The sequence below is a fragment of the Mustela lutreola genome, chromosome 6, assembly GCF_030435805.1.
Source record: "Mustela lutreola isolate mMusLut2 chromosome 6, mMusLut2.pri, whole genome shotgun sequence".
Lineage (NCBI taxonomy): Eukaryota > Metazoa > Chordata > Mammalia > Carnivora > Mustelidae > Mustela > Mustela lutreola.
Window position 1 is genome coordinate 3,399,255 of NC_081295.1, and position 17,746 is coordinate 3,417,000.

General features: G+C 43.4%; 1 protein-coding gene across 7 annotated transcripts in view; it reads left to right on the plus strand.

The window, feature by feature from the left end:
- Positions 1-17,746, plus strand: part of PDE10A (phosphodiesterase 10A) — a 569,171-nt gene that overhangs the window by 461,909 nt on the left and 89,516 nt on the right. For all 7 annotated transcript variants that reach the window (XR_009354435.1, XM_059176573.1, XM_059176572.1 and 4 more), the window contains one exon: positions 16,823-16,943. Coding sequence is in view for 6 of the 7 variants with exons in the window: in XM_059176573.1 (XP_059032556.1) it covers positions 16,823-16,943 (121 nt within the window). In the remaining variant the exon portion in view is untranslated. The remainder of the gene's footprint in view (positions 1-16,822; positions 16,944-17,746) is intronic.

The following is a 17,746-nucleotide window of genomic DNA, read 5'->3' on the forward strand; positions in this document are numbered from 1 at the left end:
ACTTCCTTCCGGTCTTTCATATGCTTGTCTTTGTGCAGTACTAGTTACAGTGCACATCCACGTTTGGTTCTGGGGTTTTTTAGTTTGCATTATGCCATAAGTGATTCGTGTTGTTTTGCCATCCAATATTATTTCCAGTGACTAAAATGTCTCATTGAATTTCTTCTCTGTGGTAGTATTTTCCTTTCTCTTGGTTGGATTGTTGGATCTTTAGATTGCTTTGTTTTTCATAGACCGATTGTGGAAGTGGCAGTCTTATTCTTGTGAAATAATTCCTAAAGAAAATGCTAGGATCTGAGGTTAATAGCTCAAAGGACATAAATATTTTACGGCATTTAATACACATTTATCAACTTACTGTTGTGGTTTATACTTTCATTTTAACCAGATTAAATTAGCAGTCATACATCTTGTATATAAACAGCAAGGACATTGTTTTAATATTTTTATTTAAAGCAAATAAGCAGCACGCCTGGGTGGCTCAGTCTGTTAAGTGCCTGACTTTTGCTCAGATCATGATCTCAGGGTCCTGGGGTTGGGGAGCAAACTATACTCCCATCCCCAGGAGGCTCCCTGCTCAGGGGGGAGTCTGCTTCTCCTGCTCCTCCACCGTTAGTGCACACACACTCACTCTCTCACACAAATAAATAAAAATCTTTACTTATTTATTTTTTAAATTTTATTTATTTATTGGACAGAGAGAGAGCACTAGCCGCAGGCAGTGGTGGAGGGAGAGGGAGAAGCAGCCTCCTTGATGGCCAGGGAGCCCGACCCTTGACGGGATCACGACCTGAGCAGAAGGTAGATGCTCAGCCAACTGAGCCGCCCAGCCTCCCTACTTAAAATCTATTAAAAAAAAGAAAGCAAATAAGAATCTTTCCATACTTACATAGGTGTATTTCTTTTTGTGTGAATTGCATCTCTGCACCTGTTGATATAATACATTTAAAAGAGCTTGTCTGATACAGTGTAAATAGCACTTAGATTTGAATTCCTACTTTGCCACTTTTCATCTGGGTGACCTTTTAATAAAATAACTTTTCAAAGCCTCAAATGTAAAATGGGGATAAAATCAACCAAATTTATAGGATGCAGCTAAAACAGGGTGAAAATTTATATTCTTATATTCATTAGTTAGAACACCAAAAACAATTTTTTAAAAAGTGGAGGGATTAATAAGAGAAGAAATTAACGATCCACACTTTAAAATATAGATGTGATTATTAATGCAAGAGGTATTTTATTAAATGGATCAGTAAAATAGACTATCTTTGGCAATCTGTTCAAGAAGTAAAATACAAACGTTAAGGAATGAGAAGGGGAATATAAGTATAAACACGGAAATTATGAATAATTTAATAGGGAATACTGTATACTAATACATTTGAAAATTTGGATTTAGTGGCCAGTTTTGAGGAGATTCTAAATGATCAAACCTGAAGAAGAGTTGAGACATTTAAACATACTATTAACCAAGGAAAATCTGAAAAATTCATGAAGACCACCTAAAATGTCATGATGTCTAAACGCTTTACTAGATAATTCCACCAAACATTAAAGAGGTGATAACTGGTACATACTATAAAGTATGCGTTTCACAAGTTAGGGAACGAACTTATTCTAGGAGGGAAGTTTATTCCTGTCACAAAAGTTAGAGCGTTGTACAAAACAGAAAAACTTGCCAGCCATTTTTATCAGCGCAAACCTAAGTGTGGAAATCCTCAGTAAGTAAATTCAGCAGCACTTTAATAATTGTTCATTGCCAGGCGCGGGCAAGTAGATTAGTGCAGTACTTCTGTAAGAGATGAAGATGATTTGGACCAGAATTGCGGGTCGTGGAGGTGGGGAGCCGTGCGTGGGTTGATGGATGCAGTTCTAGATACATTTGGAAGGTAGAGCTACCAAGAGCTGCCGATGAATCCAGATGTGTGGGATAACACAAGAAAGGAGAAATGACGGCACTTGGGTCTTGCCTGCGCAAATGAGAAGACAGGCTGCCACGACATGGATGGGAGCGCTTGCTCAGGTCCGGGTGTGCTGGTGGAGATCACCTAATCACCTCTGAACACTGATGTCGAGGAGGTGGTGGTTGGGCATAGGAGTCTGGAGTTTAGGTGAATGAAGTGAACGGAAGATACAAATTTGAGATTCCTTAGTAATATGGGTGACTTAGGAACCAGCCGTATATAATGGGATGTAGCGATGCAAGGCAGGAGAGATCTCCGAGGAGGTGAGTGTGGTTTGAATAGAGAAGACAATGTGAACAGCAGCCCAGGGCCGGACGTTGAGGAGTCTGAGATGGGAGGAGCCCTCACAAAGACTGGAGAGAAGTGCTCGGGAGGCAGGGGCGAAGCTGGGGCCACGGGAGCAGCAGTGCCGGAGACATGTGTCAGGTAGAGGACAGCCGTCAGCTGCATCCGTGCTGCCCGCATTTCAGGGGAGCGGAGGGTTACCTTGTGGGTTTGGCAGCGCAGAGGTCGTCGGGGATCTCAGTACGAGCTGTCCCTTGCAGCAAGCGAGAGAAAAGAGCAATTGAAGGCAGCAAATACAGACAGTTGCTTTATGGAGTTTTGCCTTGAAAGGGAGGTGGGGCAGCGAGGTAGGAAGGGCACTGAGCTTCTTCTTACTGAGCTGTGAGTCGACATGGGACAATTGACTGTCAGTCGTCCGACCCAGTGCACAGCGACTCGATATCTGGAATGCCGCTCTGACCCCCCGTGAGCCCAGGGAACATCGTCCCCACATAGTCACTTTTCTGTCTCGTGATGAGGTCTTCTGTTGAGCTACTCCCTGCGCACCTTTCCGACCCATAACAGTACCGGGCAGCCCCGTCCCGCCGTACAGGACGGTCCTGGGACTTGGTGCTGCGTATGAGCGGGCCTTCTTCATCCATGTTGCCCGCCCCTCAACTCCTGGGATGTTTGGTTTTTAAAATGCTTTTTCTTTTAAAAAAGGGGAGCAAATGGCCACGTGCACATGTATTTACGGGAGCAATCCGGGAGAGAGGAAGTGTGCGGCCACAGGGCGGGGGACAGCGCGCGGGACGGTGACTTGCGCACCGCTGGAGCCTCCTACGGCCCGATCAGTCTTTTCCTTTAGCACTCAGCTCCATTTACTCTCTTTCCACTTTTTTCGTACTGTATCACGTGTGGAAGACTGGAAATTGGTTATCAGAAAAGTGGCTATAACAGCAGAACAGTGGAAGAAGTAGAAGAGGGAAAAAGCAAAAGGGTTTGGAGTAGTTACTACTTTTTTCTGAATAAGCAGAAGACGTGGCTTTCAACTTCTGGGCATGTGAAGCGTGACCCAAGGGAAGTCACTTGACTTACTCTCTAAGGGAACAGTGCCGATCCCTGTTTTTTTCAGGGCAAAGTTTGTATTATTATTATTATTGAATTTCATAAAAATGCAAATCTGTCTATAGATCTGATTTTGTATCAGTTGTTCATTTCAAAGGCATAATATTAAAATGTGGTTCAATGTTAAGTCAGTGGGGTGATATACAGGTACTGGAGGAGGGTACACATGTTAGAATTTTCTGGAGTAATTTCTCAACCTAGATCCTCCCTCTAGTAGATAAGCTCAGGCTAAGGTGCTGTGGCCCAAGGTAGAAGTTAGCTGATAGAAAGCATGTCTTTAAAATCTTCCTCAGTATAATTTCCTTTACCCAGGCTTCGGCTAAGAGAGGAGCCTTGGACAGTTAAGGATGATACTTGTAAACAGGGGCCTAGAGGGCGCGCAGGTATAGCCTGTCCCCATGGATTAGCAGCGTATCTAGAAGACAGAGAAACCAGAGGAACAGACAGGAGACATAATGTTCCCATCAGGTAAAATGAAATTCTGGCATTTTGAATTTTGAATGTCATAGAACCCAATAAATCTTTCTTATTCCATTAGAAAATCACCCGACCTTAGTGAGGAATAAGGGGTGCTTACAAGCAAGTCCATGTTTTCCTTACTGCACAGGCCAAAACAGCTTTAGGCGACCTGAGTATTGTGGAAGCCCAAAAGAAGTTTTCTTATGAAACACGGTATGGTTAGTTTTAGCCTAAATTTCATTTTGTAGGCTTTGCTGCTGATTATTAACAATAACCACAGAAACTTCAGAAACCTGTGTGGAGTATCAGTTCTGAGCATCTCGGCTTCCTGAAAGAATTAGTTGCAAAATACTTCTCTACATAACCCCAGTGCATTTTTCTGCTATATGGAAACATTTCATACTGACCATTTAAAGACCATGACTTTGTTTGTTTGTGCTTAAGATGAGGCCCATAATCCTAACAATAGACTAGACACATGGGTTGTCTGTCTGTGAAAGGTTTTGCTGATCCAGCCTGTGAGTGAATCACTAGGGCAGTAGGCAATGGGTTGCTTCATCTAAAGAGCAGTATCGGGGCGGCTGGGGGGTCAGTGGGTTAAAGCCTCTGCCTTCGGCTCAGGTCATGACCTCAGGGTCCTGGGATCGAGCCCTGCATTGGGCTCTCTGCTCAGCAGGGAGCCTGCTCCCTCCTCTCTCTCTCTGCCTGCCTCTCTGCCTGCTTATGATCTCGCTCTGTCAAATAAATAAATAAAATTTAAAAAAAAATAAAGAGCAGTATCAAACCATTACGGGAAAAATTTTTTAAGTGGAAGCTAAACACAGTCCTCTTTTGCAAGATTTTAAATTACAGTACCTGTTTTGTCAGACAGTTCTTGGCGAGCACAGCTCTGTTTTAGGGGATAGATGTTGAGAAGTACTAACTACAGAAGGACTATATTAAGCCCGTACACATAGCTGGTTTTAGTCCTCGGAACTGAAGTCTGATTAAACGCACATTTCCTTATTGTATGCAAAAGAATATACTAATGGTCTAGTCATAGAGTTGTTGTACATAAGATTCAGTCCCCCCGGATTACAGTTTATTAAACTAAAAAGGCAACAAAGTCGAAAGAATGTTTTAGTTTTGTCATAGGTGTTATCATGAGCTGATACCTTCTTATTTGTTTTCCCCAACTAGTACTTAAACTCCATGAGAGTCGGAGCTTTATCTGATACCTGTAATGGTGCTTGGCACACTGCTGAGGAGATAGTTGCTTAAACGAGACTTAATTACATCCTGACATTCACAAATGGATCTAGTGGGTTAAGCACTTAGATCCGTCTTTTCTCTCCTTAACTTTATTATTCATCTGCCCTGAGAAGTGAATCCTTTTCTTCTAGCAGCCTTGAACTTACTAGAAATGCTTACTGTGTCCATCAGTGATTTGAAACTGTTTTATCTCATGGACTCCTTTTTCCTAAATTAAGTTGTTATTAAGAGAAGCCCTTTCATCTTATGGACCTTTTTCATCCTAAATTAAATTAGCTAATATTAGTAAACATTATAGAAAGCCCTTTGAAAACTTATTATAGGGTGCCTCAGTCATTGGGTGTCTGCCTTTGGCTCAGGTCGTGATCCCAGAGTCTGGGATGGAGCCCTGCATGGGGCTCCCTGCTCTGTGGGATTCTGCATCTCCCTCTGCCTCTCCTGCTGCTTGGGTTCCCTCTCTCGCTGTTCTCTCTCTGTCAAATAAATAAAATAAAATCTTTTTAAAAACTTACTGTAATGTTCTTTAGAGATATTAAGTTTTTATTATTTCTGTTTCCTTGTGTTGAGCTCACTCACAGAAACCCGGCCGGCTTGCCTCTGCCAGGGATTCACAGGGTCAGGTCTTTCTGTCTCCCTCTCAGCCTTGTATCCTACTGTGTTGCTCTCCTGTGGCCTTCAAGCTTCTGGATCCTTTCTAGCTTTCTGTGGGATGCTTCCTCTGAGCTTTCACACGGAGCTGCTGGTGCACCTTCCTTCCTGCCCTGTGCCACACTTGGAAACAACTGCACGTGTAGCATTTCCTTGCTGCTCAGTTACGTCGCGGGACAAGTAAAGGCAACTACTCTTCCGCTCCTTTCCTTTCTTTTCTGTTCCCCGTAGTGCTAGGATAAACTCGGGATGAGTGTACTAGTCCCTTGGCTGATATTTAGGATTTTAAAAGTTTTTAAAATAAGCATTTGCAAAAGGGTCAGCAGCACCCTCTTTGCTGCGTACCCCCATTCTCTTTGTCTGTCTGTGAGGGTCCCGGTCTTCCGTAACTCTTCCTTGTGATCGCTCATTCTTAGAGTAGTTAGGACTTTTCCACCAGTGATGTTTCTGTAACATAAATGACTTCTATTTATAATTTATTTTAATCTAAAATATCTAAATCAGAGGCTCCTGGGTGCCTTAGTGGGTTAAAACCTCTGCCTTCGGCTCCAGTCATGGTCTCAGGGTCCTGGGATGGAGCCCCGCATCGGTCTCTCTCCTCAGCGGGGAGCCTGTTTCCCTCTCTCTCTGCCTGTCTCTCTGCCTGCTTGTGATCTCTATCTGTCCAATAAATAAATAAAATCTTAAAAAAAATAAAATCTCTAAATCATTTTGGCAATGGTGTCCTTAATATGTAGCATTGTAAAAAGTTAGGCACTCATACATTCACTTTTTGACCCAAGAATTTTACTCTTAATTATTTGCCTAAGAAAATTGAAAACCTGTATTCACAGAAAGGTGTTCATAGTAGCTTTATTCTTAATAGCCCCGAGCTGGAAAACATAAACATCCCAAGTGATCAACAGTGGTAGAAGAGAAAAACATCGTTTGTCGTTATTCGTGCAACAGAACGCAACTAGCAGCAGGCAGGAGCAGAGCACTGGAGCGCACAGCAACGTGCGTGGGCCTCAGTGGTGCCGTGTCAGACACATAAAGCAGGGCTCAAAAGAGTCTATCGTGTATGAGTCCATTCCGATAAAATCTGAAACATGAAAACAAGGCTGAAGTGTGGTGCGAGCAAGTCAGAGGCAGTGGTTGCCTTGGGGGCAGGGATTGATGGAGAAGGATCACAGGAGAGATTTTATAAAGAGATTAAGTGTTCTGTGTCCTTTATTATTTGTATTACTGAGATGTTTCTTATTAAAATTATTTCTTTTAAAAATTATTTTTTATCTTTGACAAATAGTAATTGTATACATGTAAGGGTCCATTTAGTGTGCAACTTGGTGGCCTAGGTGTGCGCTTGATTACTGTGGTCGGGGTAACAAGCACCTGCGTCGTCTCACACGCGTGTCAGGTGTATGGGTCTCGTGCGGGTGTCGTGGGGACCCTCAGGAGCCAGCTCAGCAGGTTTCAAGTACACGCTGTGCGGTCTTTGCTCACAGGAGTCATGCTGTATATCAGGTCCGAGAACGTCTTCATCTTACGACTTAAGGTTTGTGACCTTTTCCCCCTAATATATATATATTTATTATTCCACAGTTATTCATGTGGAAGTTAATCACATATGTAAAGGGACCCCCTGTCATTGTCTGGTATTGTCACTCAACCACTGAACGCCCTTGCAGCCCCTTTGAGTGCTTTGCTTTCTGAAACTCACACAGGGCAGATGGTTCCAGAAATGTCTGGACACACAGAAAAGCTGCTCAGAAAATGAACACTGGAGGGATCAGTGCTATCCCGAGTCCCTCACTGCTTTCTTTCTTTCCATTTTAATTTTTGTTCAGACATTATGTCTGCATACAAGTAAAGAGAATTGCATGTTGACCACCATGTACGTGTCCCCCAGGCTCCGTGATCAATTTGCTAACCCTGGGGCAGCTGCACTCCCCTCCCCCGCCTCTTTTTGTTTTTTTTTTTTAATAGCTTGCTGGTATAGTTTAAAGCAAATCTTAGTCATCATGTAATTTCAGCCATAAAGACTTCAGTATAGATTTCTAATGAGAAATGGCATTAAAAAAAAAAAACAAAACACCTTCAATTATGTGCTATTTTCATGCCTGATAATAATCACACTTAACAATATCTTAATATTTGGGCCAATTCAGTCTCCCTCAACTCTCTGAAAAGATTCTTTTTACAGTTGTTTTATTCGAGTAAGGATCCTTAAAAGGGTACAGGTGGCATTGGATTGGTATGTCTCTATGTCTGTTTTCATCTCTAACGGCCTTTCTCTCTCTCTTTTTTTTTAATTTAATTTTATTTTTTTTTCAGTGTTCCAAAATTCATTGTTTATGCATCACACCCAGCATCTCATTTCTATTTAATGGTGATCTTCTTTAAAAATTTTAATTCCAGTATCCATTAGCATAGAGTAGCAAATTAGCATACGGCGTTCTGTTAGTTTCCGGTGAGTAATACGGTGATCCCGCAGTTCTGTACGTGCCCTTGTGCCCATCACAGTAACTGTCTCTTTAACCCCCGTCATCTGTTTCACCCATCCCCCACGACCTCTCCTCTGGTAACCATCAGTTTGTTCTGTGTGTAACAGTCTCTTTTTTTCTTTCTTTGCTTTGTTTCTTAAATTCCACATTTGAGTGAAATCATACGGTATTTGTCTCTTTCTGACTGACCTATTTTCACTTAGCACTGTACCCTCTAGATCCATCCTTATTGTTACAAATGGTAAGATTTCATTCTTTTCTATGACTGAGTGATATTACACACACATGCACATGCGTGCGCACACACACACACACCTCCTATGTCTATTCATCCATTCATGGCCATTTGGGCTGCTTCCATGGTTTGGCTATTGTAAATAATGCTGCAGCAAATATAATAATGCATATCGCTTTTCAAATTAGTGTTTTCATAACCTTTAGGTAAATACTCGGTAATAGAATTACTGGATCATATGGTGATTCTATTTTTAAGTTTTTGAGAAACCTCCATACTGTTTTCCACAGTGGCTGCACCAGTCTGCATTCCCACCAGAGAGGTTTGTGACCTGTGACCTCCTGCTCCCTGCTTCCCACAGCCCAGCCCCTATTACCTGCCCGTCTCATCTGTACTCCCATGAGTTGGGGTTTTTAGAGTCTGTGTGTGAGCTAGGACAATGTTCGTCTTTCTGTGTCTGTTTTACTTAGCGTAATACTGTCTAGGTTCATTCGTGTTACCACTTAGAACAGGATTTCCTCCCTTTTTAGGGCTGAGTAATATTCTACTGCTATATATATACTGCTATATATATACTGCTATATATAGCAGTAGAATATATATAGCAGTAGAATAATATGTAATATATATTATATAATATATATATAATATTATACACACACATACACACGTGTGTGTGTGACATTTCCTTTATACAGTCATCTGCTGACAGACGTGTTGGTTATCTCCATGTCGTCTGTTGTGAGAAACGCTACAGTGAACGTAGGTCCCGATACCTGCTGAGAGAGCGATTCCGTCTCCCTCAAATACAAACCCAGAAAAAGGGTTGCTGGACATTGGATAGTTCTGGTCTTAATGTTTTGAGAAACTGCCGTAGTATTTTCCGAGGTAGCAGCGTCAGTTCGTATTCCCACCCTTAGTGCCCAGGGACTCCCTTTTCTCCACACCCGCCCTGACACTTGTGACCTCCACCTGTTGGGCGGTAGCCATCCTAGCGGGTGTGGGGCGCTACCTCATTGGGATTTCGCCCTGCATTTCCTGGTGGTCGGTGATAGTCAGCCCCTCTTCCCGTACCTGTTGGCCGTCTGTGTGTCTTCTTTGGAAAATGCATGTTCAGCTCCTCTGCCCATTTTTTAACTGAGCTATTTGGGATTGTTTTGCTATCCAGTGGTATGCGTGGGATGTTTTATGTCTTAGATGTTGCTTCCTTTTCAGATACATGATTCGCAGGTGTTTTCCCGTTCTGTCGCCTGCCGTTCGTTTGGTGACAGTTTCCTTTGCCGTGCAGAAGCCTTGTAGTTTGATGTAGCCCCACTTGTTCGTTTTTGCCTTTGTTTCCTGGGCTTTTGATATCATATCCAAGAAATCATTGCCAAGACCAGTGTCAAAAAACTGTGTTTTCCTTATGATTTCCTCTAGGAGTTTTACACTTTCAGGGCTTAAATGTCAGTCTTTAATTCACGTGGGTTGGTTTTTGTATGGAAAGATAAGGGTCAGTTTCATTCTTCTGCATGGGGTTGTCCAGTTTTTCTAGCACCATTTTTGAAGACACTGTCCTTTCCACATCGTATATGGTTGATGCCTTTCTTAAAGGTCAGTGGACCGTATACCTACAGGTGTGTTTCTGAGTTCTCTGTTCTATTCCATTCATCTGTATGTCTCTTTTTATGCCAGGCCTATATTATTTTGATTACTAGAGGCTTATAATGTTATAGTTTGAAATCAGGAGGTGTGATGTTTTTAGCTTTGTTCTTCTTTCCTCAAGATTGCTTTGGGGGCGCCTGGGTGGCTCAGTGGGTTAAAGCCTCTGCCTTCGGCTCAGGTCATGATCCCAGGGTCCTGGGATCGAGCCCCGCATCGGGCCCACTGCTCAGCAGGGAGCCTGCTTCCCTCTCTGTGCCTGCCTCTCTGTCTACTTGTGATCTCTGTCTGTAAACGAACAAACAAACAAACAACAACAACAAAAGATTGCTTTGGATTTTCAGGGTCTTTTCGGTTCCATACAAATTCTAGGGTGGTATTTTTCTCTTTGAAAAAAAAAATTGGAATTTTGATAAGGATTTCATTGAATGAATAGATCACTTTGGATACTATTGACATTTTAACTATATTAATTCTTCCAATTTTTGAACATGGAATTTCCTTCCATTTATTTTGTGTCTTCTTCTGTTTCATTTTCTAATATTTTATAAGTTTCAGTCTACATATCTTACATCTCCTTGGTTAAATTTATTCCTAAATATTTTTTTTTCTTTTTTGATGCTGTTATAAATAGCTTGTTGTTAGTGCATGGGAACGCAACTGATTTTTGTATATTGATTTGATATGTATTAATAAGTATGTATGTTGTAAGGATTTATGTTCTTGTCAGAGTGTAATGAATTGTACATTTCAGTATTTCTTAAACTTACCTAAAAATCTAAAAAAAAAAAAAAAAATTAGCTGTTTTCAGTGGTACAGCTTAGCATTTCTGAAACCACTCTGTATATTCTGGGCCTGAGAAACGGCATAAATATATTAAGCCCGTCGTCAGTAACATTTCTCACTGTTGCATGAGGGATTACAAATATGGAAATGGGGAGCATTACAGTGCACACTGAATTATTTAGCTGCAACTGGAGGCATGTGTATGAATTCATCCTTTTTAATATCCCTATACATATATCCAGGTAGATAAATACAGAATGCACATTTGCATATATGTATATATAGTTATATGAGACGCTCTCATCTGTACATTATCCGTGAGAGTCCGAGCGGCATTGACAGCAGTGGCACATGTAACTCCGGTACTTTCGCGTTAAGTACCCCTCTCATTGAAAGGAACTTGTATTTCTTTGAGAAATAGGAATGGCTGATACCAGGGCTGGCAAGATATGTGATGAGAAAGTCAGAAAGTGTTGAAAGAATCATGAAGGGTGTCGGGCGGATACAGGAGCCAGCTTGAGGGGATTCCTGTTGGTCAAATCTGGGATAACTGGAGAATCAAAATGCGTATGTGATCATGTTACTGGATGGTAGCCTATTGACTAAAATGAGTCTGTGAGTCCAGACTCGTCTACAGGAATGAATGAGGAGAACAGAAAGCTCTTCCTCTTCTTCCCGGGAGAATGCCGCGTGCCAAATACAGGAGCGGTGACAGAGTTCTGGCCCCAGCACTTCCCTGTACCGTTGCCAAAAATGCAAAACCTGATTCTAATCGTGAAGAAACATCAGGTGAATCGTAATACCCACAATGTAGGTAACATCAAGTTCAAGAAACACAAGGGAAAGACTGTGGACTTGTTCTACATGAAAGGTCACCAAATGGGCCCGAGAGCCGACTGCCATATGGGACCTGCGGCTTGACCCTCGCCCAGCGGGATGGATAGTATAAGGATATTATTGGGACGGTGCATGGCATTTAAATGCGGAGTTTTAATTAGCAAATTGTGCTGTGGCAAATGTGTGGTAACTATGTGATTCTGTTTCTTGGGATATATCAGAATATTCTTTTTCTTAGGAAATACGCAGTGAAGTTGTGGGGTAAAGGAGCATACCAACCTGTTCTCACATATTCAGAAGCTATATATGACTATGGTGTTGTGCGTGTAGATAGGATAATAGATAACAGGTAAATAAGGGGGGGGGGTTCACTGAGAAGGAGAAACAGAGAGGACAATGTCAGTATAGACTTTCGTAGTCTTGCAGGTTTTTGTAAGTTTGACAAAAATAAGTCATAAAAAGATAAATTAAAAAAGAAATAGGAAAAATTTAAATAATGAGAAGATGTTATTCAATTATTGAGGAGTATGCGAAAAACTGCAAGTTGCTGTTCATACTCCCCAGTATCTTGTCTCATCATGGTTTCTAGTGAGCTGTCCTAGCCCGTGAGGACAGGCCAGTGATCCCTCAGGGAACCACGGGCTCTCGGGCCAGCGGGGATCACAGACCTCACACCGTCCAAGCTCTCAGCTCATTCTTGAACTGCCTCTGGCCTCTCCTGGTGAAGTGGTTTTCCCGTCTGTGTTGGAACACCTCATCACGTTAGCACGTCTGGGAGCATTTGTTCTCTTGGCTAAACCAGCTGTCGCCAAGGGTTAATACCGCTCATTCCGTACCGTCACATCTCATAGAACATTATCTGCCTCCGGGTGACGGCGGGGCTCTTCCCCTCGTTCCCTAACTGTTCCAGGTGCTCTCGGGCACCACAGCAAGCTCACAGGGCGGGTTCAGCCCCTGCTCAAGTTCCCGGGGAAGCACAGTGAAGTCTACCGGACAGAGCTCGACGGAGGTCCCAGTTTCGGGATTCGGTCGCTGCAGCCCTTTCAGTGAAGTCACATCTTTGCAAACCGTGTTTTCAGAAGTTGCTCTAACGGGAAGCAGCTCCCCGTGAAAGCCAGTGTGGAACAGAAAATGAGGGGCAGCAGCCAGCGGGGTTCTAAGGTTTGTGAGGTCATGCTCTGCCCAGCTCTTTCCACCTGCGAGTTCCAACTTCTTGGATTATGAAGTCTCAGTGATACTCACCTCATGCTTTGGATGAGTTCTTACATGGGATAAGGTCCGTGAAAGGACTGTGGAATGTTCTACACAAAAGGACCAAATGGGAAATAGAGTCACATACTTACAAAAGAAGTTAAAATGCTGCGCAAATACCGGTTCTGAGCAACTTCATGAATACACTCTGGTGATTTTCTGTTCAGTGAAGCTGTAGCCTTGAAAGTTTATTTCACGGAATTGACCTGATCCCTTAGCAAGCGTCCTTCACCACACTGTTTCCAAAGAGGGCCTTGGAAAGGTGGGATCTGATGTTCGTCTCCATGGGTCCTCTGTCTTTCCTTATCGACTTCTTTCTGGTCCTGAGGAGCAAGACGGCCGGAGGCCAACAACCCAACAGTCATTATGCTTAACACTTCCCATTTGCATATTACTTTAAGTTTTACAGTATAGTATGGTTTGAATGATTCACTATGTCGATAGGGCTTTAATATTTGAGACCTAATAGGACATCAATATGTAACAGTAACCATTAGAAGACATTTTGCTCTTATGTGCAGTTGTCATTGGTAATCAGAGGGAGCAGGATGTCCTAACCCATCTATTAGAATTGAAGCTTAATGACAAAATGAAAATCCTGGGTCGAAGATTTTCATAGACCGTGAGAGCTGAAAGGTATTTTAAAGGCAGTGCGCTTTAGCCTCCTTGTTCTACAAATGAAAAAGGGAAGGCTCAGAGACTCGGCAGAAGGAATCCCCAGAGTGCGCTGCCCCTATTGAGGCATGCCTTCTTGGTCTCACTTGTATGACAACCCAGTCCTTCCAGAAGAGACGGAGAACAGCGGTTCTTCCCTCTCAGCACTGCACACGGGTCCCATGAACGGGTGCACTCTCAGAATTATGTTATCAGAGGAAAGAGTCTGCCTGTGCATCATTTTTATCGGGACTCCTCTGTGGGGTGACTAGGAGCTCACCTGTGGCCAGCTAAAGTGCCCCTCCCCAGAAGAAAAAGCAAGTGTTCGAGATTCATTGGTTCAGGAACAGTCTATATGTAGGGATAGGTTTTTAGGCATCATGGTTCTTGTGTGTCTGGATCTAGGCTTTCAGACTCTGTCATTATGACTTAGTCTCTTTATTTCTCTTATGCTAGCTTTTCTTTGGGTTAGCCTCAGTCTCAGATAAGCTCTTTCCCAGGACTTTGGGGGAAAAAAATATACAAAACAAATGGCTCTAATTAGTGGTGAGGGAGAGAGAGGGCATGTTAGAGTAGAATCTTTTCTCTCGAGTTCTTCAAAACCGGCAGTCATCGAGTAGGATCTTGTTTACAGAAGACGAAGGAACAGCGTGAGCTTGTGCGGTGTTCAGTGCTGGTGTACTTGGGAGGCGTTGGCACTTCAGAGCGTTCGTAACATTTTTCACGCAGACTTTCACTCCTGCAGGGGTGTCGGCCCCACAGTGGGTCTCGGGGGGGATGTCTGCAGCTGGAGGGTCACTGAGATGGTATGACTGACTGCTAACCAGACAGACTGATAGCAAAAAGAGTCACAGAACTTGGTCAGGAGGCCAGTGGTTTACCATGGTTGTGTGTGCGACACACCAAGTAGGACACACAGGTTCAAGGGGCCGGGGGAAGCCGACCCCCAGGTACAGGAGGTAAGGCCGGAGGGGAGCAGAGCACACGCACAGCAGAGAAGCTGGTTTTGGAGCAGACACAAGGAGACACAACAGCAGGGGAGTGTCCCGGTCTCTCTCGCCACTGGTGCTGAGGCATAAGAGTGCTTGCTGGGGGTCTGTTGTGATGCCGTAGGGCCATGTTCATTAGTTACTTCTGTTGTTCTCTCTGCTTGGGAAGCTCTTCCTCCAGATTTCTGCAAGTGTCCCGTCTTCACTCCTTCTCGGGGGGAGCCTTCAGGGTGGAATTCTGTCAGTTTCTGAGCGTGCCTGTTCCAGAAATGCATTCTGAGACTGGGGTACCGCAGCTGTTGGAGCACCCACGGGGGCTTGCTTCTGAGACAGACCTGAGCTACAGCTCCATTGCTCACCCGATGTCCACTGCCCTGGGGCGGGACCCATAATTGGGTCTCTAAAAAGTAGTTATTCCTTTTGGCATACATGACACCTTGAGCAAGTGATCTGCCATACTTCATTTTCTGGGGCCTGTGTGGACTCGAGCCTGCTTTAGGTGGGAAGCAGGGACATGGGGTGAGTAATCAGCTGTTCCTGATAAGGAAGGTGGGGGAGGGTAGGCTGATTCCGGGGCAAAAGGTATGAGGCTCCAGTGGAGTCTGTTCAGATGTCCGGTGCCACGGAAGCCTTCCGAGGGCATAACTCGCTCCCTCCACAAGCCTTGGCCGTTAGCATTTCCCGCTCCCTTTCTGCGCAGCACCGCCACCACCTGTCACACTGTAATAGTCACTAGTTTATTTTCTTCCACCTCGAGTGTAAGTTCCTTGACTGGATCTCTATTCTGGTAACTCCCTAGCATCTCTTTGTCGAGAAGAGTGCCGATGTGTAGTCGATTGTCAGGATCGCCAGCCCTGTTTGTGGGGTGATTGGTTGATGGATTATTCATCGACGCTTTCACGTGTGAACTCACATTCAGTCGTTCTGCAGACACCCACGGAGAACGGTGGTCAGGAATAATGCCAAGTGTTTGCAACGACGTGGATGGAGCTAGAGCGTGTAACGCTACACAAAATAAGTCCGAGAAAGACAGATACCACATGATCTCCCTCTTGGCCGAACTTAAGAAACAAACAAATGGAAAGACAAAGGGGTGGGGGAAAGAGAGAAGAGAAACAGACTCTTGAGTCCACAGAACACACCGAGGGTCCGGGAGGGGAGGGGGCGGCGTGGGGGTGAAGGAGATCGCGAGCCGCGACGGGCACGGGGCGATGCACGGACGTGGTGAAACACTACGTTGTACGCCCGACACGAATACAGCACCGGGCGCTGACGGGGCTGGGGTTTTGAGAAAAGAAGAACTGCGAGGAAAAAGCCTTTAGGAGCAGGAGATACCTGCGTGGTCATAAAGAAGAGAAAGGTGGCTTGAGACCGTGTTGCGCAGACGGCGAGCACCGTGTGTAGAATGTGGGAGGCCGCCCTGCGACGGGTCTGTTCTTCCAAGTTCAGTGGGAAGCCTCAGGACTATTTCAAGCCAGGGAATAATGAATTTTATTTGGTTTATAAAATTTGCCGTGGCTGTTGCTTGGAAAATAGGCTTAGAGGGGACACTTCGTGGAAGGCAGTTTCTCGTACCTTTACAGAGAACACAGGGCGAGCTTGTGCTGGAAGTAGCCAAGATTTAGCCTTCCCCTTCCCCAGACCCCATCCACCTGCTGCTGTCCCTGCTCCCGCTCCGAAGCCCGGAGCTTTGGACTTGCAGTGCAGCGGCCGGTACTGCTGTGACGGTGACTGTGAGAGCGGCCGCCTGCTGTCCAGGGAGGAGCGGAGGCCCGGCTAGCGCGGTGCCCCGCTGGTGCAGATGAATGGAGAGGAATAAATTCTGCTTCCCGCAGTGCAGTGCGTATCAGCTCACTTGCTAGCATCGTACAGTGTTTCCTTCCGTTAGCCAACTTTTGTACTACTTTTACTGATTATATAGAAAACTTTAGAAATAAAGAGGTAATTTGTAAAATTTGATATTTTAATATAAGTAAGTATACATGGAATCTATAATCCTAAGTCCTAGCAATTTTAATTTTCAATCTATTTATAGTAGATTATAATAATTAAATAATGCTCTGTAAAAGCATAGTGTGGAAAAGCATAAATGTATATAAAGTTATATACATTAATAATAAACTAAGGGGTTATATGTCTTATTTATATATGTTAATTATAAACTAAGGGGTTTTTAGTTTATTATATTTAGTTATGTCCTTTCTTTTTTTTTTTTTTTTTAATTAAAAGTACCAAGACACGAATATGCAGGGAGTTGTGTATGAACTCAACAGCTACATAGAACAGCGGTTGGATACAGGAGGAGACAACCAGCTACTCCTCTATGAATTGAGTAGCATCATTAAAATAGGTAAGAAATGTTTTGTGTTCCTCCAGTAGAAAATTTGAGCCGAAGTTTCTTTTATTCCATTGCAGAAAATGGAAAAAGTAATGCACTTTACTATAAGGCAAATGCAAGTCATTTATTGACTTCTATTTTGGGGCTAAATTTGAAATGAAAATATTTTTTTGTGAAACTAACCAAAATGAGTCAAACCTAAAAGTTCCTCAGTTATCTAATCCCAAAAAAGTATCTGTCAGATATATACATGGAATGTACTGTGCTCTCTAAATAAAACCTGGTTTTCTTTGGACAGTATAATTTTATTGAATTAATCACATCTTTATGAAGGAAGTTGTTTAAATTTTTAAGGAACAAAAACCATTTTAAATTTATTTGGGAGATGACAGGCTTATATACTGTTATCACCGTTTTACTGATGAGGAAGCTGTGTCAAAGACAGACGGGCCAAATATTTTAGGCCACATGAGTACGAAAGTGTGAAGCAGGAGTTAGGGTTAGTATCTGTTCTCTGCCGGGATAATTGCCTTCCGATGGCCCCGAAGCAGTGTTAGGAACGTGTCTCGTCAGTGATGACATGTGGATGTGTATATATATATATACACCATCCTTTTGGGTCGATGCTATTATCAATCCTTCATTATTATGAATATCTCATCCGGTATTTTTTTGTACTTTAAAAATTAAATATAGTTCTTAAAAATATTTCCAATAGTTGTGATATTTAAAGTTTCCCAGAGACACTGTCGCATAGAACATTGGCTGCTGTGTGCATCTGAGGATGTCACGTCTTAAAGTCTCCCAACAGCTGA